The sequence below is a fragment of the Pogona vitticeps genome, chromosome 14, assembly GCF_051106095.1.
Source record: "Pogona vitticeps strain Pit_001003342236 chromosome 14, PviZW2.1, whole genome shotgun sequence".
In the NCBI taxonomy this organism is placed as follows: Eukaryota; Metazoa; Chordata; class Lepidosauria; order Squamata; family Agamidae; genus Pogona; species Pogona vitticeps.
In genome coordinates, this window is record NC_135796.1 from 1,223,524 (window position 1) to 1,239,653 (window position 16,130).

The 16,130-nt window shown below is 50.9% G+C and overlaps 2 protein-coding genes across 4 annotated transcripts in view; one reads left to right on the forward strand and one right to left on the reverse strand.

The window, feature by feature from the left end:
- Positions 1-2,263: 2,263 nt before the first annotated feature.
- SIRT4 (sirtuin 4) lies at positions 2,264-8,387 on the reverse strand. 2 transcript variants are annotated; one of them, XM_020799072.3, is made up of 3 exons: positions 5,615-8,387; positions 4,038-4,314; positions 2,264-3,186 (listed from the first exon to the last, which is right to left on the reverse strand). In XM_020799072.3, the coding sequence occupies exons 1-3, from the start codon at positions 6,124-6,126 to the stop codon at positions 3,034-3,036; spliced, it is 942 nt and encodes a 313-aa protein (XP_020654731.3). In that variant the 5' UTR covers positions 6,127-8,387; the 3' UTR covers positions 2,264-3,033. The 2 variants fall into 2 exon arrangements, with proteins under 2 accessions (XP_020654731.3, XP_020654730.3); XM_020799071.3 differs by having other exon boundaries at positions 4,020-4,314; positions 5,615-8,380.
- A 4,409-nt stretch (positions 8,388-12,796) lies between these two features.
- AIFM3 (AIF family member 3) overlaps positions 12,797-16,130 on the forward strand; it is a 35,918-nt gene continuing 32,584 nt past the window's right edge. For both annotated transcript variants that reach the window (XM_078381858.1, XM_072983693.2), the window contains exon 1: positions 12,797-12,918. The gene's annotated coding sequence lies outside the window, so the exon portion shown is untranslated. The remainder of the gene's footprint in view (positions 12,919-16,130) is intronic.

The window sequence follows — 16,130 nt, forward strand, 5'->3', positions numbered from 1 at the left end:
CAGCCCCTGTCCATGAGGCACCGAGGGGGGATTGAACTCCCACCCTCTGGCCTTGCAGCCAGAAGCCCAGATGCTCTGAAGCCCCCCCACCCCCCCCCTTCTATGCCATGCAGTCTATCTTGATGATGAACAGCAGAGAGTAGATCAATCTGAGGAGTGGGTCACAAAAGCCACTTCCTACATAACCTGGTCTCTGTGTCTCTCTCTGGTGACCAGCTCTGGTAACCTCACATTTAGAACTTTATATTTCTAGGATTTTATTTTTTTTAATATTTTCAGACCATGGATAAATGAACTAGTGGATACTGATCCCATTGATAAGGGGGGGGGACTACTGTATTCCAAAATCCCTCAAGCTGGGTGATGCTGAAATCTTGCCACTTGTGAAGAAGCAGGGCATGGGGATGCCACAAGGCTGGGCACTTGGATTAGGGGATGGGCAAAGCTGAGGGTCCGGCTGTGATGGACATGGGCTGCATCTCCCTCCTTTGTATATTTGCTTCCGAAAACAAACATTCCCTTCTGAATCTGTGCATGTGGGAGAGAGGAGGGGAGATTAACCTTCCCACCCACTCTTCTTCTGCTACAGCAGAGACCTTGCAGAGGCTGAAAATGGTCCTCATCCAAGGCTGCGGGGAAGAACTTAGGGACCACGAAGAGGGACCAGCGGCCGCCTGCCTCCCACCCACTCCTGTCCCCTCCATACCTGGATCCGGGCCCTTAAGATAGATTTGAAAGCCCAAGGGCAAGCCAGGCTGGGTGAGATCTCAGCAGGCTCTCCAGGGAGCGGAACCGCCTCGCCGTCTGAGCTGGCCACCTTGCCCGCCCTCGCTTTCTGTAGCCACAAAGAGCCAAAGTAGGGAGGTGGCAGTCGGGCAAGCTGTGGAGAGTCTCCCCGCTTGCGTGTTTCGTCCTGGCTGCCGAAGCCAGTTTTTCCAGCTGCACGCGCCTTAGGCAAGCGCACAGAGGCGCCTCCCCAGCTTGGGAATTGGCATTTGAGACTGGAAGGTGTAAATACCAGCCTGCACCTCCCACACTGTTCTTCCCAGGGTGCTAGCTTTTAGTCTGTGGCCTCACTGCAATTAAAACAAAGCAAACCCACCTCAAAACAAACCTCCGCAGAGCTTTGTTGCACCTTAACGAGCAACGAGATTGCTTGGCACACGCTTTCACAGGGGTAGACCACTTCTCAGACTCCTGCAAGGTGTCTTGTTTAAGCCTCAGGAGGCTGGGCTCTATTTCCAGACCACCACGTTGCGCTCTTGTGTGGCTCCTTCGCACTCTTGAGGTGCTCGGTGGCAGGAACGCCAGTGTCCCCCCCCCTCCACCCCGATCTTGTGCGAAGAGGTTTCCAGCATCTCCCTGGGGAAGCTCAACACCCCACTGCTTCTTCCTCCACATTTGTGTCCAGAGAGGAAAGGAGGAGGAAGCTGCGCTGTGGTCCATTCATGAAGAATAGGGCACCAGGGTTGATGTGCAAAAAGAACAACCCCCTGGCTTTCTCCAGGGGAGAAGCTGTAACCCCAGCAGAGCACACCCTCTCTGGCACCCACGGGCACTGCTTGACCCAAGAGATGTTTCCCACACAGCCGAGGAAGAAAGCTAAATGAAAGACATTCCTGGAGAGGGGTCTGATCTTTCCACAGTGACCTGGGCCTTCATGGCCTCCTGCTCAGGTCACTGTAATGCGCTCTATGTGGGGCAGCCTTTGAAGATGGTTTGGAAACTTCTGCAGGTGCAAAAGGGAGCCGCCAGGCTGCTGACTGGGGCCAGTTATAGGGAGCAGAGAACGCCCCCGCATTTCTGGGTCCGATTCAAAGTGCTGACTGTCCCCTATAAAGCCCTCTCTGGCTTGGGTCCAGGCTCCCTAAAGGATAGCATCACCCCATATGAGCCTTCTGGGCATTTAAAATCATCAGAGGTCCCAGGCACGGCTGATGGGGACACAAGAGGCAGGGCCTTCTCGGTGGCCGCTCCCAGGTGATGGGAGGCTTTCCCTCCTGAGATCAGGCTGGCCCCCCTCCCTTCTATCCTTCCACTGACTGCTGAGGACCCCTCTTTTCAGGCTGGCTTTTAACAATCACAACTACATCCCTGGATGCCTTTTTAAAAGTTAAGATAGTTTTTAAGGTTTCCTTGCTTTTGATTATTCAATTGTATTTTAATTAGCCTATCGTTTAATAAGGTTTTTTTTAAATGTTTAACTTACTATGTTTTTAACTCTATTCTTTTTAATATTGTGAGACAAATAAAGACACAGAAGTACCGCAGTGTGTTTATTGATACCAACAGAACTGCGCCCAGTCTCAGAGCGACACTCAGAGCATCTGGAATCCTGCTGGTGATTTACGGAGGTGTAACTGAGGTGCCAGTCAGTCTCCTTACAGAGGTGTGGGCCAGTTGTGCAATCCGAGGTACCCATCAATCACCAACAGGATTGGGGGCCCCCAACCCCCTGCAGAGCTGCCCAAAGGACCGAGGGTGGTCCAGCCCTCCAAACAGGTTTCTGAGAGGCTAAGAAGGGGAAGCCGTGGCAGAGAGGAGCTGAGACGAGACCCAATCCTGCACGGCACGAGCAGAAATCATCGCCCTCCAGCGGCCGTCCTGTTTCTCCCCTTTTCTCTCTCCGGAGCATCCTTCCCTATTTTTTTTTGTCCTTCTGCATTCACTCCGACACGAGGGAGATGGGACAGTCACAACCTGACAAACTATGTGCAGCCGACATTCCCAAGAACCAAATGAAGGTTTTTCACGTTGCCGCCGGCGTCCCTTTTAAGGATACAGAACCGAAGAGCGTGCTTAGAACCGGCAGAGGCTGGAAAGCCCCAAAAAGTCTGGTCTCCGAGTTCTGATCAAGACCTCGTGGACTGACTGATGGACAGATAGACAAACCTTGCCTTGGAGGTCCGTCAGCCCCCTACTCCTCTCCCTAGGACTTCAAGTCCGCCCAGAGAAAGGGTCTGAGTCTGGTGACCTCCAGCTATGGGGAAATACTTGTAGTCCGACGCTTGCTTCTAACGGTGCTGGGAGGGGTCACTTCAGGGCGATGAGAGGAAGCAGCTCCCCACACCGAGAACTGAGCTTCAGAGCCGCGAAGGGGTCGGCTCTCGTGGGGCCGATGTTCACGATAGCTATCGGCTGCTTCCGGTCGCGGGCCGCCAGAGCAAACTTGTACGCTGAGTAGACCTGGGAGGGGACAAGGAGGGATCCATCAAGCTGTGGATTCCACAGAAGGAGAAAGCCACGGGCGACAAACAGCATTGCAAAGAAGCTCTATTTCAAAAGTCAGGCAATGAGCAGGAACAAAGGAAGTGAGTAAAGTTTTCTAGTTAAATTTTAAGGCTTACACTTTAAAGGGGCTTCCTGGCATTCTTCAGAGAGGTTTCTTCCACGTTCAGCACAGATTGTTAGGGCTTTTTTTTGGCCACCACTTTGCCCCTTTGAGTGCAACAGGAAAATGTCCAGCTATCCAAATTGCAAATCTGCTGGACCGTCAGTATCCTTCAGGGTCTGTGAACCACAGGCCGTAAATTCCACCATAGCCCCCCACCCCATATCAATAACCCTAACTTCCTACTATGGTTTGAAGGTTGGAAATAATACGATAGATTTACTGTGTTAACTTTAAAATCGTTATTTTAGATTTAATCATGAGGAGTGCGCCTACGATATGTTATAGATAAGACTTGGAAGCAATGATGAAACATTTTAAAGGAACTTTAATAGATTTAAATGTGACCTCCAAACAGTTATTTCTTAGAGGCATTAACTTGTTTGTCCCTCTGTTAATACAAACAACAATCTTAACATTAACCTGTCCAATCGAATGCGTTATTTCCATGTTCTCCCTGTATCCATGTTAGTGCCTAAAGCAATACAAACAGTAAAAAGGTATATCTGAAATTATTTGAGCAGTAATAACAGCTACAATCCGCTAAGACAGACTGCTCAATAAATCAGGATTTTTTTTTTTGACCAGAAGTTCGTCTTAGCCGTACGTGCTAGGAAACCGCATGTACCTGCAGTGAAGAACCCACCACGAGCACGGAATCCGATTCCGCCAGGCGCTCGTACACAAAGTCCACTTTCTGCTTGCTCACGGTGTCTCCAAAGAACGTCACGTCAGGCTTGAGGGCCCCACCGCATTTCCCACATGGGGGGACGTGGAACCTCAGCACCTCCTCGTCCGTCAGAAAGACGTCCCCGTCCGGGGCCACTCCGAGGGCCTCGGCTCTCCACGTCGGGTTGAGGGCCTGGAAACGCTCCTGGAGGGCGTGGCGGGGTGTCCGGTCTCCGCAGCCGAGGCATAAGACCCTGTGGAAGGACACGTTTAGGAACCCCTTGCTCCATGTTGAGGAACCCACTGGTTTCCTTTCCTAGCATCTCGAATGCTTCCACATCTTCTCTATGCCCTCTCCAGCCATGTTTCCCTCTACTGACAATGGCGAACTCCAAGTGATCTCCCGAGGTAACATGGTGAAGGCCACCCTCTATCCCTGGACGTTTGGTCTTTATGAATGCATCAAAACCAAGGAGTAATTCATAAACGCTGTGTTAAATCTACACACTGTGTGGCCAGTTTTACATGATGCACAGCTGCGTCATAGTAAGGCCTGTCTTAGAAGACGTATATTCCTCCGAGTGAGAAAAGTAAGGGACGCACTTCTGTATTGCTGTGCCTTCCTCTGGCTATCAATAAGCCAATCAACAAGTCAATTCCAACTTAGAGTGGCCCTGTCCCGGGTTTTTATAGAATCCTAGAATAACAGAGTTGGAAGGGGCCTACGAGATCATCATGCCCAACCCATACTCAACACAGGAATACACACACATCAAAGGATATCTGCCAGGTGGTGGTCTAAGTTTCTCTTGAAAGCCTCCAGCATTGGAGCGCTCACCACCACCTCCTGAGGTCATGGGGTTGCACTGTTTTCTAAGGAGAGAATCCTCAGAATTGGTTTCTCCTTCCCTTCCCGTTTCCTTAAGGGAGGTGGTGGCGCTGTGGGCTAAACCGCAGAAGCCTGTGCTGCAGGGTCAGAAGACCAAGTAGTTGTAAGATCGAATCCACGGGACGGAGTGAGCGCCCGTCGCTTGTCCCAGCTCCTGCCAACCTAGCGGTTCGAAAGCATGCAAATGCAAGTAGATAAATAGGGACCACCTCGGTGGGAAGGTAACAGCGTTCCGTGTCTAAGTCGCACTGGCCATGTGACCACGGAAGATTGTCTTCGGACAAAACGCTGGCTCTGTGGCTTGGAAATGGGGATGAGCAGCGCCCCCTAGAGTCGAACACGACTGGACAAAAATTGTCAAGGGGAACCTTTACCTTTACCTTTACCTCCCTTCTCCCAAGAGAAGTCCAAGGCTACACAGGCTGGCTCTACTCACTGGAGGCCCAACGGAGAACTGAATTCCAGAACTCAGGTTCTGCAACCAGGTCCCTAACTCACTGCTTTAATTAGCCAGCTCCCTCTGCATGGAAATAATAATTCTAATGACAGACACATATTCCTTTACTCTCTATCCAGCAGACAACCCTCATCAATGCAAATAATTTTGAAGGATCAGCACGCCAGCCGTCTCGACTCTCTCTGCCTCCCTCCCTGGCCTGCCCAACCTGTGCGTGCAGCCATGCAGTTCGGTCAGGCGCTGGTTCCCGGCCTTGGCGTGGAGGGCGTCCACGTTCTGAGTCACCAGCCAGTGGATCTTGCCCAACCGTTCCCAGCGCTGGAGAGTCCAATGCGCCACGTTGGGCTGGTGGGAAGAAAACTGGGGCCATCCCACAAAATTCCTGGCCCAGTACTTCTGGCGGGCCCTGGCGCTCCGAAGAAACTCCACGTGCTGGACCGGCCGCCGGTCTGTGCGGGCGTAAAGGCCCACGCGTTCCGAGCGATAGTCCGGGATCCCCGACTCCGTGGATATTCCTGCTCCGGTGAGGACAAAGAGCCTCCGGGATCTGGACACAAACTCCTGCAGCTTCTGGACTTCCGTGGGATCTGGAGGCTGGCAGGCCGGCACGAAGGCCAGGGTCGGAGGAGACATGGCGACAGAATGGGAGGAGCAGCAGCCACGATGCCCAAAGATGGCGGGACGGCCTCGGCAGGCCTTCAGCGCCGAAGCGACACGCATCTAGGTTGGGACAGGGAGAGGACAGGGGAGAGCAGTCATCCCAGAATCTTGTCCTTTGGCATTTCGTTCCATTTCTTGACTTGTTCTATGGCTGCCCTCTTAAGTCACGCATCCCCACAACACCCCTGCAGTGTAGATCAGGCTCACAGATTGCGACTGGCCCAAGGTCAAGCTGCGATCTGTTTGGTCCACTGGGAATTCAAACTCAGAACCTAGCTTACCGAGACTGAAGTATGGATTTGGGGCCTTCAGGCAAGCTTCCCCCCCTCGAATGGCTAACCGAGTAGGATTTTTTGATGGGTTGTTATGCTTTCCTGCTTCGAATGTGTTACTATTGCTTTTGTTTAACCATTTCTCAGAGTGGTATTTGTTTGCTCCTTTTTAACATTTGTATACTCATTGTTCTTAGCTTTAAATATTGACTTTCAATGATGCAAGCCAGATTGGGTATTTCTTAAGGAAAAAATGTTTTAAATAAGTAAATGCATCGTTGGTGGAATGAATTTTGGAATTTTTAAGGCAATGCACGTATCTAGTCATGGCGAAGGTGGATCCATTAAACCAATGGCCGAAATTCTATTATTTACACCAGCTGGTGTGAAACAATTGGTGTAAACCTCATTGGCAGATCCCCGTAAAATGTTAGCGTAGGCGGTTGTTGTTGCGTGCCGGATTTGTCCGACCTGGCACAAGACAGGAGATGTTTCTGCTAACTTCTTAACATGCAGTAATTCACCCACAAGATTTACACCAACTGAGCTACACTGGTGTAAGAGCTCAACAGATTTTTGGCCTTTGGGATTTACCTAAGGGTTGGCTTACCATTCAGCAAGAAATTCATGTCGGCTTTAGACTAGCAACAAGATTTAGCCCCTTGCTCCATGCAATTCATTCATTAGCAGCCATAAAGAAATGTTATTATGCGCCGTCAAGTTGGAACCGAATTATAGCAACCCTAATAAGGCTTTCAAGGTAAGGGAGATCTATAGGGAGTGTCTTTACAGGTTCCATAACCTGTGAATTCCCATGGCTGAGCAGGGATGTGAACCCAGTTCTGCAGAATCCTAGCCCATCACTCGACCCACTACACCTCACTGGACATCTAATTAAGGGATAACCACAGAATACTGAGATCCTCATGTGGTGCAGTGGACGGAAGCACAGACTAGGTCTCCAGAGAACAGGGTTCGAATTCCCTCTCAGCTATAGGAACTCAGGGGGGGGGCGTGGAACGGGTAAAACCACTCCTTAAATGCCTTCACTGACCTTAAAAGCCCCATTAGGGTCACTTTTGGTCAGTTCCAACATGAATTTGACCCAACTCCGGGAGGCCATGGAAGGCAGGAGGGCCTGGTGTGCTCTGGTCCACGGGGTCACGAAGAGTCAGACACGACTAAAGGTCAGCTACAACAATGAAAGTCAGTTCCGACTTGACAGCACAGAACACATAGACACCAAAGTAGGAGACGAAGCATCAAAACGGTCTCAACCCTCAAATACACCCTTAATTAAGCAAGACTGGTGTCGGAGCCATGGCGGCTGCCCGATGAACAACTTTTATTTATTTTATTTTATTTTATTTATATCCCGCCTGTCTGGTCTTGTGATTAAGGCGATTAATCCAGGAATGACACAGGCGGGGCTCCTCCTATGTGTCATTGCAAACAGGATGTCAGTGGCAGCGGTTAAACCATACAAGGTAACAATCCAAAAACCATTTCAAAGTTACAATCTGACAAGCCGCCTCTAAACTCCAAACTATCAGTCGTGATGGTTTCCTTTCCTTTCCACAAACAGACAAACAAAAGACCGGCGCCTCCTCTCCTGCTCCTTTTGCTTCGTTTCTTAAAAGGCTGGGACCTCGGAACTCCTGCGGCGGCCCTCAACGAGGTTTTCCAGTTTCACCAGTACAACCAGCCCTTGCGTAAAAGTCGTGCAGAAGTGTTTTTTCCCCCCGTGCGTAAAGGCGCACAGAAACCAGAGGGTCCTGTTCCATCCACAATATCATCGCCTCCCCCTAGACTGGCTTTGCAGCTCTTGACCCCATAGCTAAGAGGAAGGTTCCGCTCCTCCAAATCCTGACCCATTCACACGTTCAAGGGAATTCCCCGCGAGCGAATGCCGACACTCTCACCTCTTTCTCTCTTTTTTTTTGCAAGCCCGCAAAAGCGCACGGATGGCGCAACCGACCTCCAGGAGCGCGCCTGCCCGCGCGCACCCCGGGGAGAGGCTGATGGGAAATGGAGTTCCCCCTCTCCGTGGGAACCGGGCTCTTAAGTGTAAAAACTACAACTCCCACAATCCACTTGGTGAAAAGCTGCAGAGCGCCCCCGCGAGGCTGTCTTGGCCTTATCTATTTCTTTCTCTCGCTCTTTTCTGGCGTTCCTAAATCGGGACGTGTTTTTTTTTTTTTTTTTTGCAAGTCCCGCTGCGGAGAAGAAGCGCTTTGTGAGCTCAGCAGGCCGGCCACGTCAGCGCGTTCGGTAGAACCCGTGCCTCGGCTGCAGCCCATTTGCTTCGAGACCAGAAAAAGTTACTTTTCCGGGACTACACAAGTCCCAGAAGGCACCAGCGAGCTAGAAACACCACAGTCTTGGGGAAGCATAAACAAAGCAAGGCAGTTAAAAAAAAAAAAGTGGGGGGGGGAGGCACAGAACGACGTGCAGCCCTTGTGCAACACCTCCCCCGCAAAAGAAGAAAGAAAATCAAATAAATAAATACATTAAATACTTTTAAGGGACCACGAAGACCTCGACAAAGCAGCCAGGCTGGCAGGAGTTTTGGGGATATTTTCCTGGCCTCGTCAAAGTACCATCCCTTCCTTTGGGATTTTTTAATTTTTTTTTTTTTTTTTTTTTGCTTTGCTTAAAATTTAATCTTAATTTTAGAACTGCTCCCATCTTGCAGTACCTCAAAGCTTCTTTGGGATTTGGTGCCTCCTGTCCCACTTGGCTGGTTATCTTGCCCTAAGCTGCAGAGCGACCCCTGTACCCCCCCTCTGCAAGCAGCCCCCCCCAGCTAACTTTCCCTGTCTCTTTGCCAGGATAGGAAATTTGCAGCTGCCAGACTCCAGTTCCCATTAGATCCAGCTGGCATAACTGTTTGGGGATGATGGAAACTGTAAGCAGTCCCTGGAGGATGAGGGGGATTACCAACCCCTGTTCTGAAGTGGGGGTGGGGTGGGAGAGAACAAGCCACAGTTAAGCCTCTGAATTCACATGGGTTGGACATCAGAGCAATCCAGTGACTGCCCAAGACTTTTTGCTGTCCGAAAGACTGCCCTGGCAATCAATGTGATGCCCACTGATGGTTGCACAGAAAAACCTAAAGACCACGACATTATTTTGGCACACGGCGTGGAATATCCCATAAGAACCACGGCATCCTGCAGCATCATAAATGTATTCAGAATAAATTAAGTAGTTCATAAGTTGCTGCCCTGCTAGGATGGCTGCTTCGGAGCTTCACTGCAGCGTGTTTCAACCTGCATTTTTAATAAGATATTAGCAGCTTAGCTGTGGTTCTTTCCACGTCCCCTACGGATTCCTGGAAATAAGCCACTTGAAAATGGCAAAAGGGCTCGTCGATGTGTGTGTGTGTGTGTGAGACCTTTATGAGGCCAAAGGACAAGGCAGGGAAATCGTGCAAGCTTTTGAGAGCCACCTTACCCCCCCCACCTGCCCCCCATATTCAGCCTCTGCCCTAACCCTTAACTCAAAAATGTAAGGCATGACCCTCAGAGATCTCATGACAGCCAATATATTTTTAAACCTCAACCTTTCATACAAAGGGTTTCAAGGGGGAAGAATGCTCCTTCCCTGAGAATTCTGAATATATTGACGGTTCGTAAGAGATGAGCACTAACCAGCAAAACGGCGGTTCATCTTGGTTCATCAAAGTCCACGAATTTCCAAACATTTACCGAACAAACCATGAATCGGTTGGTTCGTCGGCCCCAGATTCCAGATCAGCGATGCCCGAGCATGTCCCGAGTTGGGGGCCACAGAGAAAGAAGCAGAGGGCAAACCAAGGTGCCTTTCCTGGTGGGAGGATGGTCAGCCCCCTTTGGCCCTGAGTGTGCCATCTGAGGAGACCCCAGAAAGATGGATTGCTTTCTGGAGAGGTATAGCCAAGGTCTATTGTGAGCTGAAGTAAAGCAGTGGCCTCAGGCAGCAGAGTTCTGGAGACGGCAGCATATTCACCACCACCGCCACCGGCACCACCAGGGAGTCTTGCTAATGGGGGGGGGAGTGTGTGTGTGTGTGTGTGTGTGTTGCTTCTGTTTCAGCCCCAGGAGTTGCAGGCCTGCTTGCACTGTCCATAGCTGGAGGTCTGGATTTAGGCCTCCAGAGTCAAAGTTCCTTTCCCTAAAGGAATCCACCACAGAACACACAGCTGGCCTGATGTCTTAACGCTTTGAGCTTAAACATGGCTTCTTCTTCTTCCTCCTTTTTTGGGGGGGGAGGGGAGCAGCACCGTCGTATAAAGTTGCAGGAGGAAAAGGGGCTGATTTGCCGTTTGGAAAGGTCATTTCTGAACAAACATTTCTTGTGGGATTGCACGTCGTGTCTCCACGCTCCAGGAACAGCCAAGCTGGCTCCATCCATAATCAAATCATGACATCTCACCAGTGTGTGTGTGTGTGTGTGTGTGTGTGTGTGTGTGTGTGTGTGTGTGTGTGTGTGTGTGTGTGTGTGTGTGTGTGTGTGTGTGTGTGTGTGTGTGTGTGTGTGTGTGTGTGTGTGTGTGTGTGTGTGTGTGAGAGAGTGAGACGTTTCCGTCTGGCTCTCCGTAGTCTTGCGCTGCAACTTTGCTCCTGTTTGTTGCCGCGCCGAAGTGCTTCACACAGCAAGCAAGTCCAAGCATGTGGGTCAGAAGGGGAGCAGGTGGGTTGAAGGGGACACGGGGGGCAGGTTGGGGAAGAGACTTCTCTCAGTTCTGTTGGTCAGGGACCACACTGGCTGGGGATGATTGGAAGTGTAGTCCTCCATTTCTGGGATATGTGTGAAGGGCTGCAGGAATCAAAACTGTCTTCATCCTCTGAAGACAGAAAGCTACTGGCTTTGTTGGATCTATCTATCTATCTATCTATCTATCTATCTATCTATCTATCTATCTATCTATCTATCTATCTATCTATCTATCTATCTATCTATCTATCTATCTATCTATCTATCTATCTGTCTGTCTGTCTGTCTGTCTGTCTGTCTGTCTGTCTGTCTGTCTGTCTGTCTATCTAATCTATCTATCTATCTATCTATCTATCTATCTATCTATCTATCTATCTATCTATCTATCTATCTATCTATCTATCTATCTATCTATCTAATCTATCTATCTATCTATCTATCTATCTATCTATCTATCTATCTATCTATCTATCTATCTATCTATCTATCTATCTATCTATCTATCTATCTATCTATCTATCTATCTATCTATCTATCTATCTATCTATCTATCTACATTTTCCTTGAGTTGCCAATGGCTACTTTCTTTTTTGAATATAAATCGTATTATTATACGATCTCTGAATTTATTTCAAGGTCTTGGAGTCCTTCAAATCACTCAAATGAAAAATAACCAACATTTTTTAAAAAGAAAAAAAAACACAGTGATTTACCTGCCTGTCCCATTGGGTGCACTTCTTGCAACAGGGTAGAAGGTTTTAAACCAATTAACCCTGCTGAAAAACTGGATCTTCCCTCTTATACCCGTCGGCTCTTACCTTCCTCTTTCCCTGCTCAACAAAGGTAGGAAAAACGACTCTTTTGGGTGGCATTCCTAGAATTCCAGCCACTCTGCTATGTCTGTGGATTTGCGAAGCAAAGGGGAAACAGTTCTGAGCTGGGAAAGGAGAAAAGCGTTTGAAACAACTCAGAGTACGGAACGCTGTTCTCTTACTTTCTTGCAATTTCTGTTTTTTTGCGCCTGATCAACGGAGGCAGAATACCCTTTTACACCATCTATTGGATGACCAGGAGATCTGAGATCTGGCTTGCATCTTGTGTGGACAGGTAAGGCCATAACCTGGGCCTTCCTACAAAATTATCCTCCCACGAAACTGGATGGGTCCCAGGGGGTCATTTAGACCACCCCCCCTGCCAGTGACAGGCACCATGAGGTTCAGGGCTTCTGAGTTACAGAGATGAGAAAGCATTTATTCTGGAGGCTGGTCGCACCTGCTGGCCCCAGCTTGGGAAAGCGACAGGAGCCAGAGGCGCCTTACAAGAAATCGCCAGCACCAGTAGGGGGATTTTGGGTATGATAGTCCACGACTGCAATCTCGCCGTGGTTTGTGTTGCACATTGGGAGGGAGAGCCACGCCAAGATTTTTTTTTGGGGGGGGAGGGTGTAAGGGTGGAGCAGGTGCTTGGCGGGAGGATCCCAGGGGTTTGCAAGAGCGTGCTGGCCGTGGCTCTGAGGGCTGGGGAACCTGGGCCTTGTAGTCCCCCAAGGACCTTCCCCGGGCTCTTGATGCGTTCTTTCTCCCTCGGCATCGCAGCCTCGCAGACGGAGGACGGGTGAAACCCGGGACTTCTCGGTCCTCCCCCCCCCCCCCGGCCCGGGGGCCGCTGGGTGGAGAGGCCAGCGGGCCCCTGCGCCGGCAGGGGGCGCTGCCGAGGCTCCGGCAGCCTCCCGGCTTGAGCGAAGTTGGCGGCGGCGGAGGCGCTGCGGAGCCCTTTGCGGGACGGCGGCGGCGGCGGGAGCCGGCAGGGAGCTCCGCGGCGCTCCGGCCGACCTGGCGGCGTTGGCGAGCCGGCCCGCCTGCAGCCCAGGAGCCTTGCCCAGGTAAGAGCCCGAAGAGGCCCGGCGGGGGTGCGGGATGGTGGCGCGGGGGGAGGAACGGAGGCAGCCCGGATCCTGGGGCGGAGGGGACGCTGCGGCACCCGCCCGGATCGGTCCCCGAAGGAGCCAGGATCGGGACCCTCCTGGGCCCCTTTCTCCGAGCCCGGCTTAGCCGGAGAAGTCATCCCTGTCAGTTCTCCGCCGGGTCCGGCGGGGTCTCCATCTGCAACCCTCCAAGACACCCCTTTTTTGGGGGGGGGTCCCCCGCCTTTCCTTTTGGCGCACCGGGGTCCCGGAGGGCCCCATATCGCCGCCTTTCCCACTAACCTCTCCAAACTTAGCCCTGGACCGCGGCGAGCAGAAAGGGAATCTTTCAGAGGGTCGGGGGGGGGGGAGAAACGTGGGATGTCAAAACTCCATCTTCTCTTCCTGATCACCTTCAATTATTACGATTGCTGTTGTTGTGAATTGTTTCTTCGGGGGGGGGCTGGAGGTCAGGCAGTCGCCCCCCCAGGTCTGGGGACACCCACGCCAGGGCCGGAAAAGACCTGACCCATTTCCCCCCAATTTTGCGGAGCCCTTCGCCTGCATCCTGCCGCCTCCGAGATGCCGGAGGGCGCGCGAGCCTTCAAGGGATGCGAGAGGAGGCTGGCGGGCGAGACCCGGTCTCTGTACCTGAGTTGCCGCCCTGGCAGATCGCCTCCGCGGCGGTGCCTTTAAAGCTCGGACACGTCCCTTTGGGCAAGATGTGAAATATGAAGTAGAAGAATTCAGGGTGAGAGGAGCCTGTCCCCCCCCCACCCGTGATCCTGTCACTTCTTTTCCTACTATGTCAAATAAATAGAGAGAATTCATTCATTAACCCTCTGGTTGAACAGGTGAACTTATCAGGGGTGGTTTTGACTTCAAATCCTTGCCCCCCCCCCGACCCATCAACATCCCAGAACTCTGTCTGTCTCTCCCCGCCCCCCCCATATGTGCTGCAGATCACAGACACATAGATGGACAGATTTGGAAAAAGAGACCTCAAGGGGTCATCTAGTCCAGCCCCCCTGCCAATGCAGGGATTGAGGGCCTGAGCATCCTTGACAGGTGGCTGCCCAAGTACTGCTTAACAACAACAACAACAACAACAACAACAACAATATATTCCAGCAAAAGAGAGATGGTCTCTTTTGCAGACGGCCAGTGCTAGTGAAGAATAACTCTGACCCTTGAGCAATGCTTCCTAGTCTTGAGTCCAGATCGCCTTCCTTGCCCCTGCAATCCTTGGTTTGGGTCTTACCTTCCAAAACGGGAAACAACAACAACAACAACAACAACAACAACAACAACAACAACAACAACAACAACAACAACAACAACAACAACAACAACAACAACCACCACCCCCCTGCCCCACCTTCAGCAGGGCAGCCTGACCCATCTCAAGGACCTTTTTAACCTTGGGAAGTCTGCCCACGGAGGTCAGAGAGTGGGGCTCGCCCCACGACGTTATCTGGAATTCCAGCTTAATCATAATGACATGCCATCTCATCAGTCCTGACTTAGGGCAACCCTTTTCAGAGTTTTCTAGGCAGAGAAGCCTCAGAAGTGGTGGACCCTCGCCTTCCTCCCTGGTTGGCCTGGGGCTACCATGCAGCTGGCCCAAGGCCACCCAGGCTGGCTCTACTTCATAGCCGGCCCAGTGAGGAATTGACCTCTGGTTCCATAGACAGATACCTAAACCACTGAGCTATCCAGGAATGCCAGCTCGGTCTCAGGTGAAATGATGCTCTCCCTACATTCTAGAAAAAACAAATGACTTCAAACAGGATACACAGGCAGCTTGTTTCAGTGTGTTCACTGTGAAGGCAGGTGGAGAAGGCTTTCTGTCTACCTGGGTGGCCGCTCGGAGCAGCAGGGAAGGAGAAAGGTCAAACCCGTAGCAACTCAAGCTGAGTCACGACAGGCAACCTCCTCTGTGGGCATCAGGTTCAACAAAAACGGTTCTCTTGGGGCCGATGGCTCAGAAGGACAGCCGAACCCCTGCCAGGGGACGTGGGAGGCAAAGAGGTGATCGGCAGAAGAAGGCAGCACCTAACCCCATGGACTTCCTCTTTCCTTCCGCCCTCCTCCTCCTCCTCCTCCAAGTGCCGCTTGGAAACTCCCAGCAGGTAGCGTTTAATTGTTCCCATCCTTTTTTTTTGGCACCCGGGCAATTCTCTCCAGGTGCTCTGTTTGGGATGCTCTGATGCCCACTGGAATCTAAAACCCAGTGGCGAGAAAAACAAGAAGAGGTGAGATCCAAGCAAAGGAGCGCTGGCAGCAGGATATGGCCAACATGCCTCGGGGGGGGGGATGTTTTGAAGAAGTTCTGCTTTCTGGTACGAATCTAGAGCCTAAGGAGCATCACTAAGAAAGAAGCAGGGAGCAACACTTCTAGAGCCAGGATCCCCGGATGGGATGCAAAAAGGTCCCCATCAGGCTGGCTCTGTTTCAAATCTGTGATTTGTCTAAATTTGGCGCATCGCCCTAGTTCTTAGCACTATAGTACTATATTAGCAAAAGAAGCCTCCAGACTCAGGAGAAGCATGTCTCCTGACTGCCAGCGAGAATATAGAAGGCTGTTGTGTTCATGCTTTGCTTAGAGGAAGTGCCCCCATCCTCTTTGTGAACAGGAGCCATCTTGCTCAATCTGCCTTCCATTCAGGATGTGAAATTCACAAACAAATGAAATATGGTCTCCTTGGCCTCTGGGCATTTCTAAACAGCCATGCAACACTTCCCCGACACCCTCATATGCCCATTTCCCAGGTTCTGTACAGGCTTCTACCTCACATTCTAAAAGGCATCTTCTTCTAATGTTTACTTGAGCTAAAATAATGCTTATATTTTCAGTTCCACCTCTTTCCTCTAGCCCCCTCTGTTACTAGGTCTGAAAGCATCTTCTCTGGAAAAAAGGGGGCCACAACTGAGAAGGCCATGTTTTCTTTATTCATAAATTTCACTTCCTGAATGGAAGGCAAGTGGAAGTGAAAAAGATGGGGCCAGCTCCCATACACAAAGTATGAATACAGCTTCCTTCTATATTCTAGTTGGCAGTCAAGAGATATACTACTCCTGAGGCTGGAGGCTTTATTTACTAATACAGTCCCGTAGCTTTAGTAACTAGGGCTTGGAACCAAATCCAGATAACTCCACGCCTTCCAAATAGAACCAGCCTGATCGGGGAC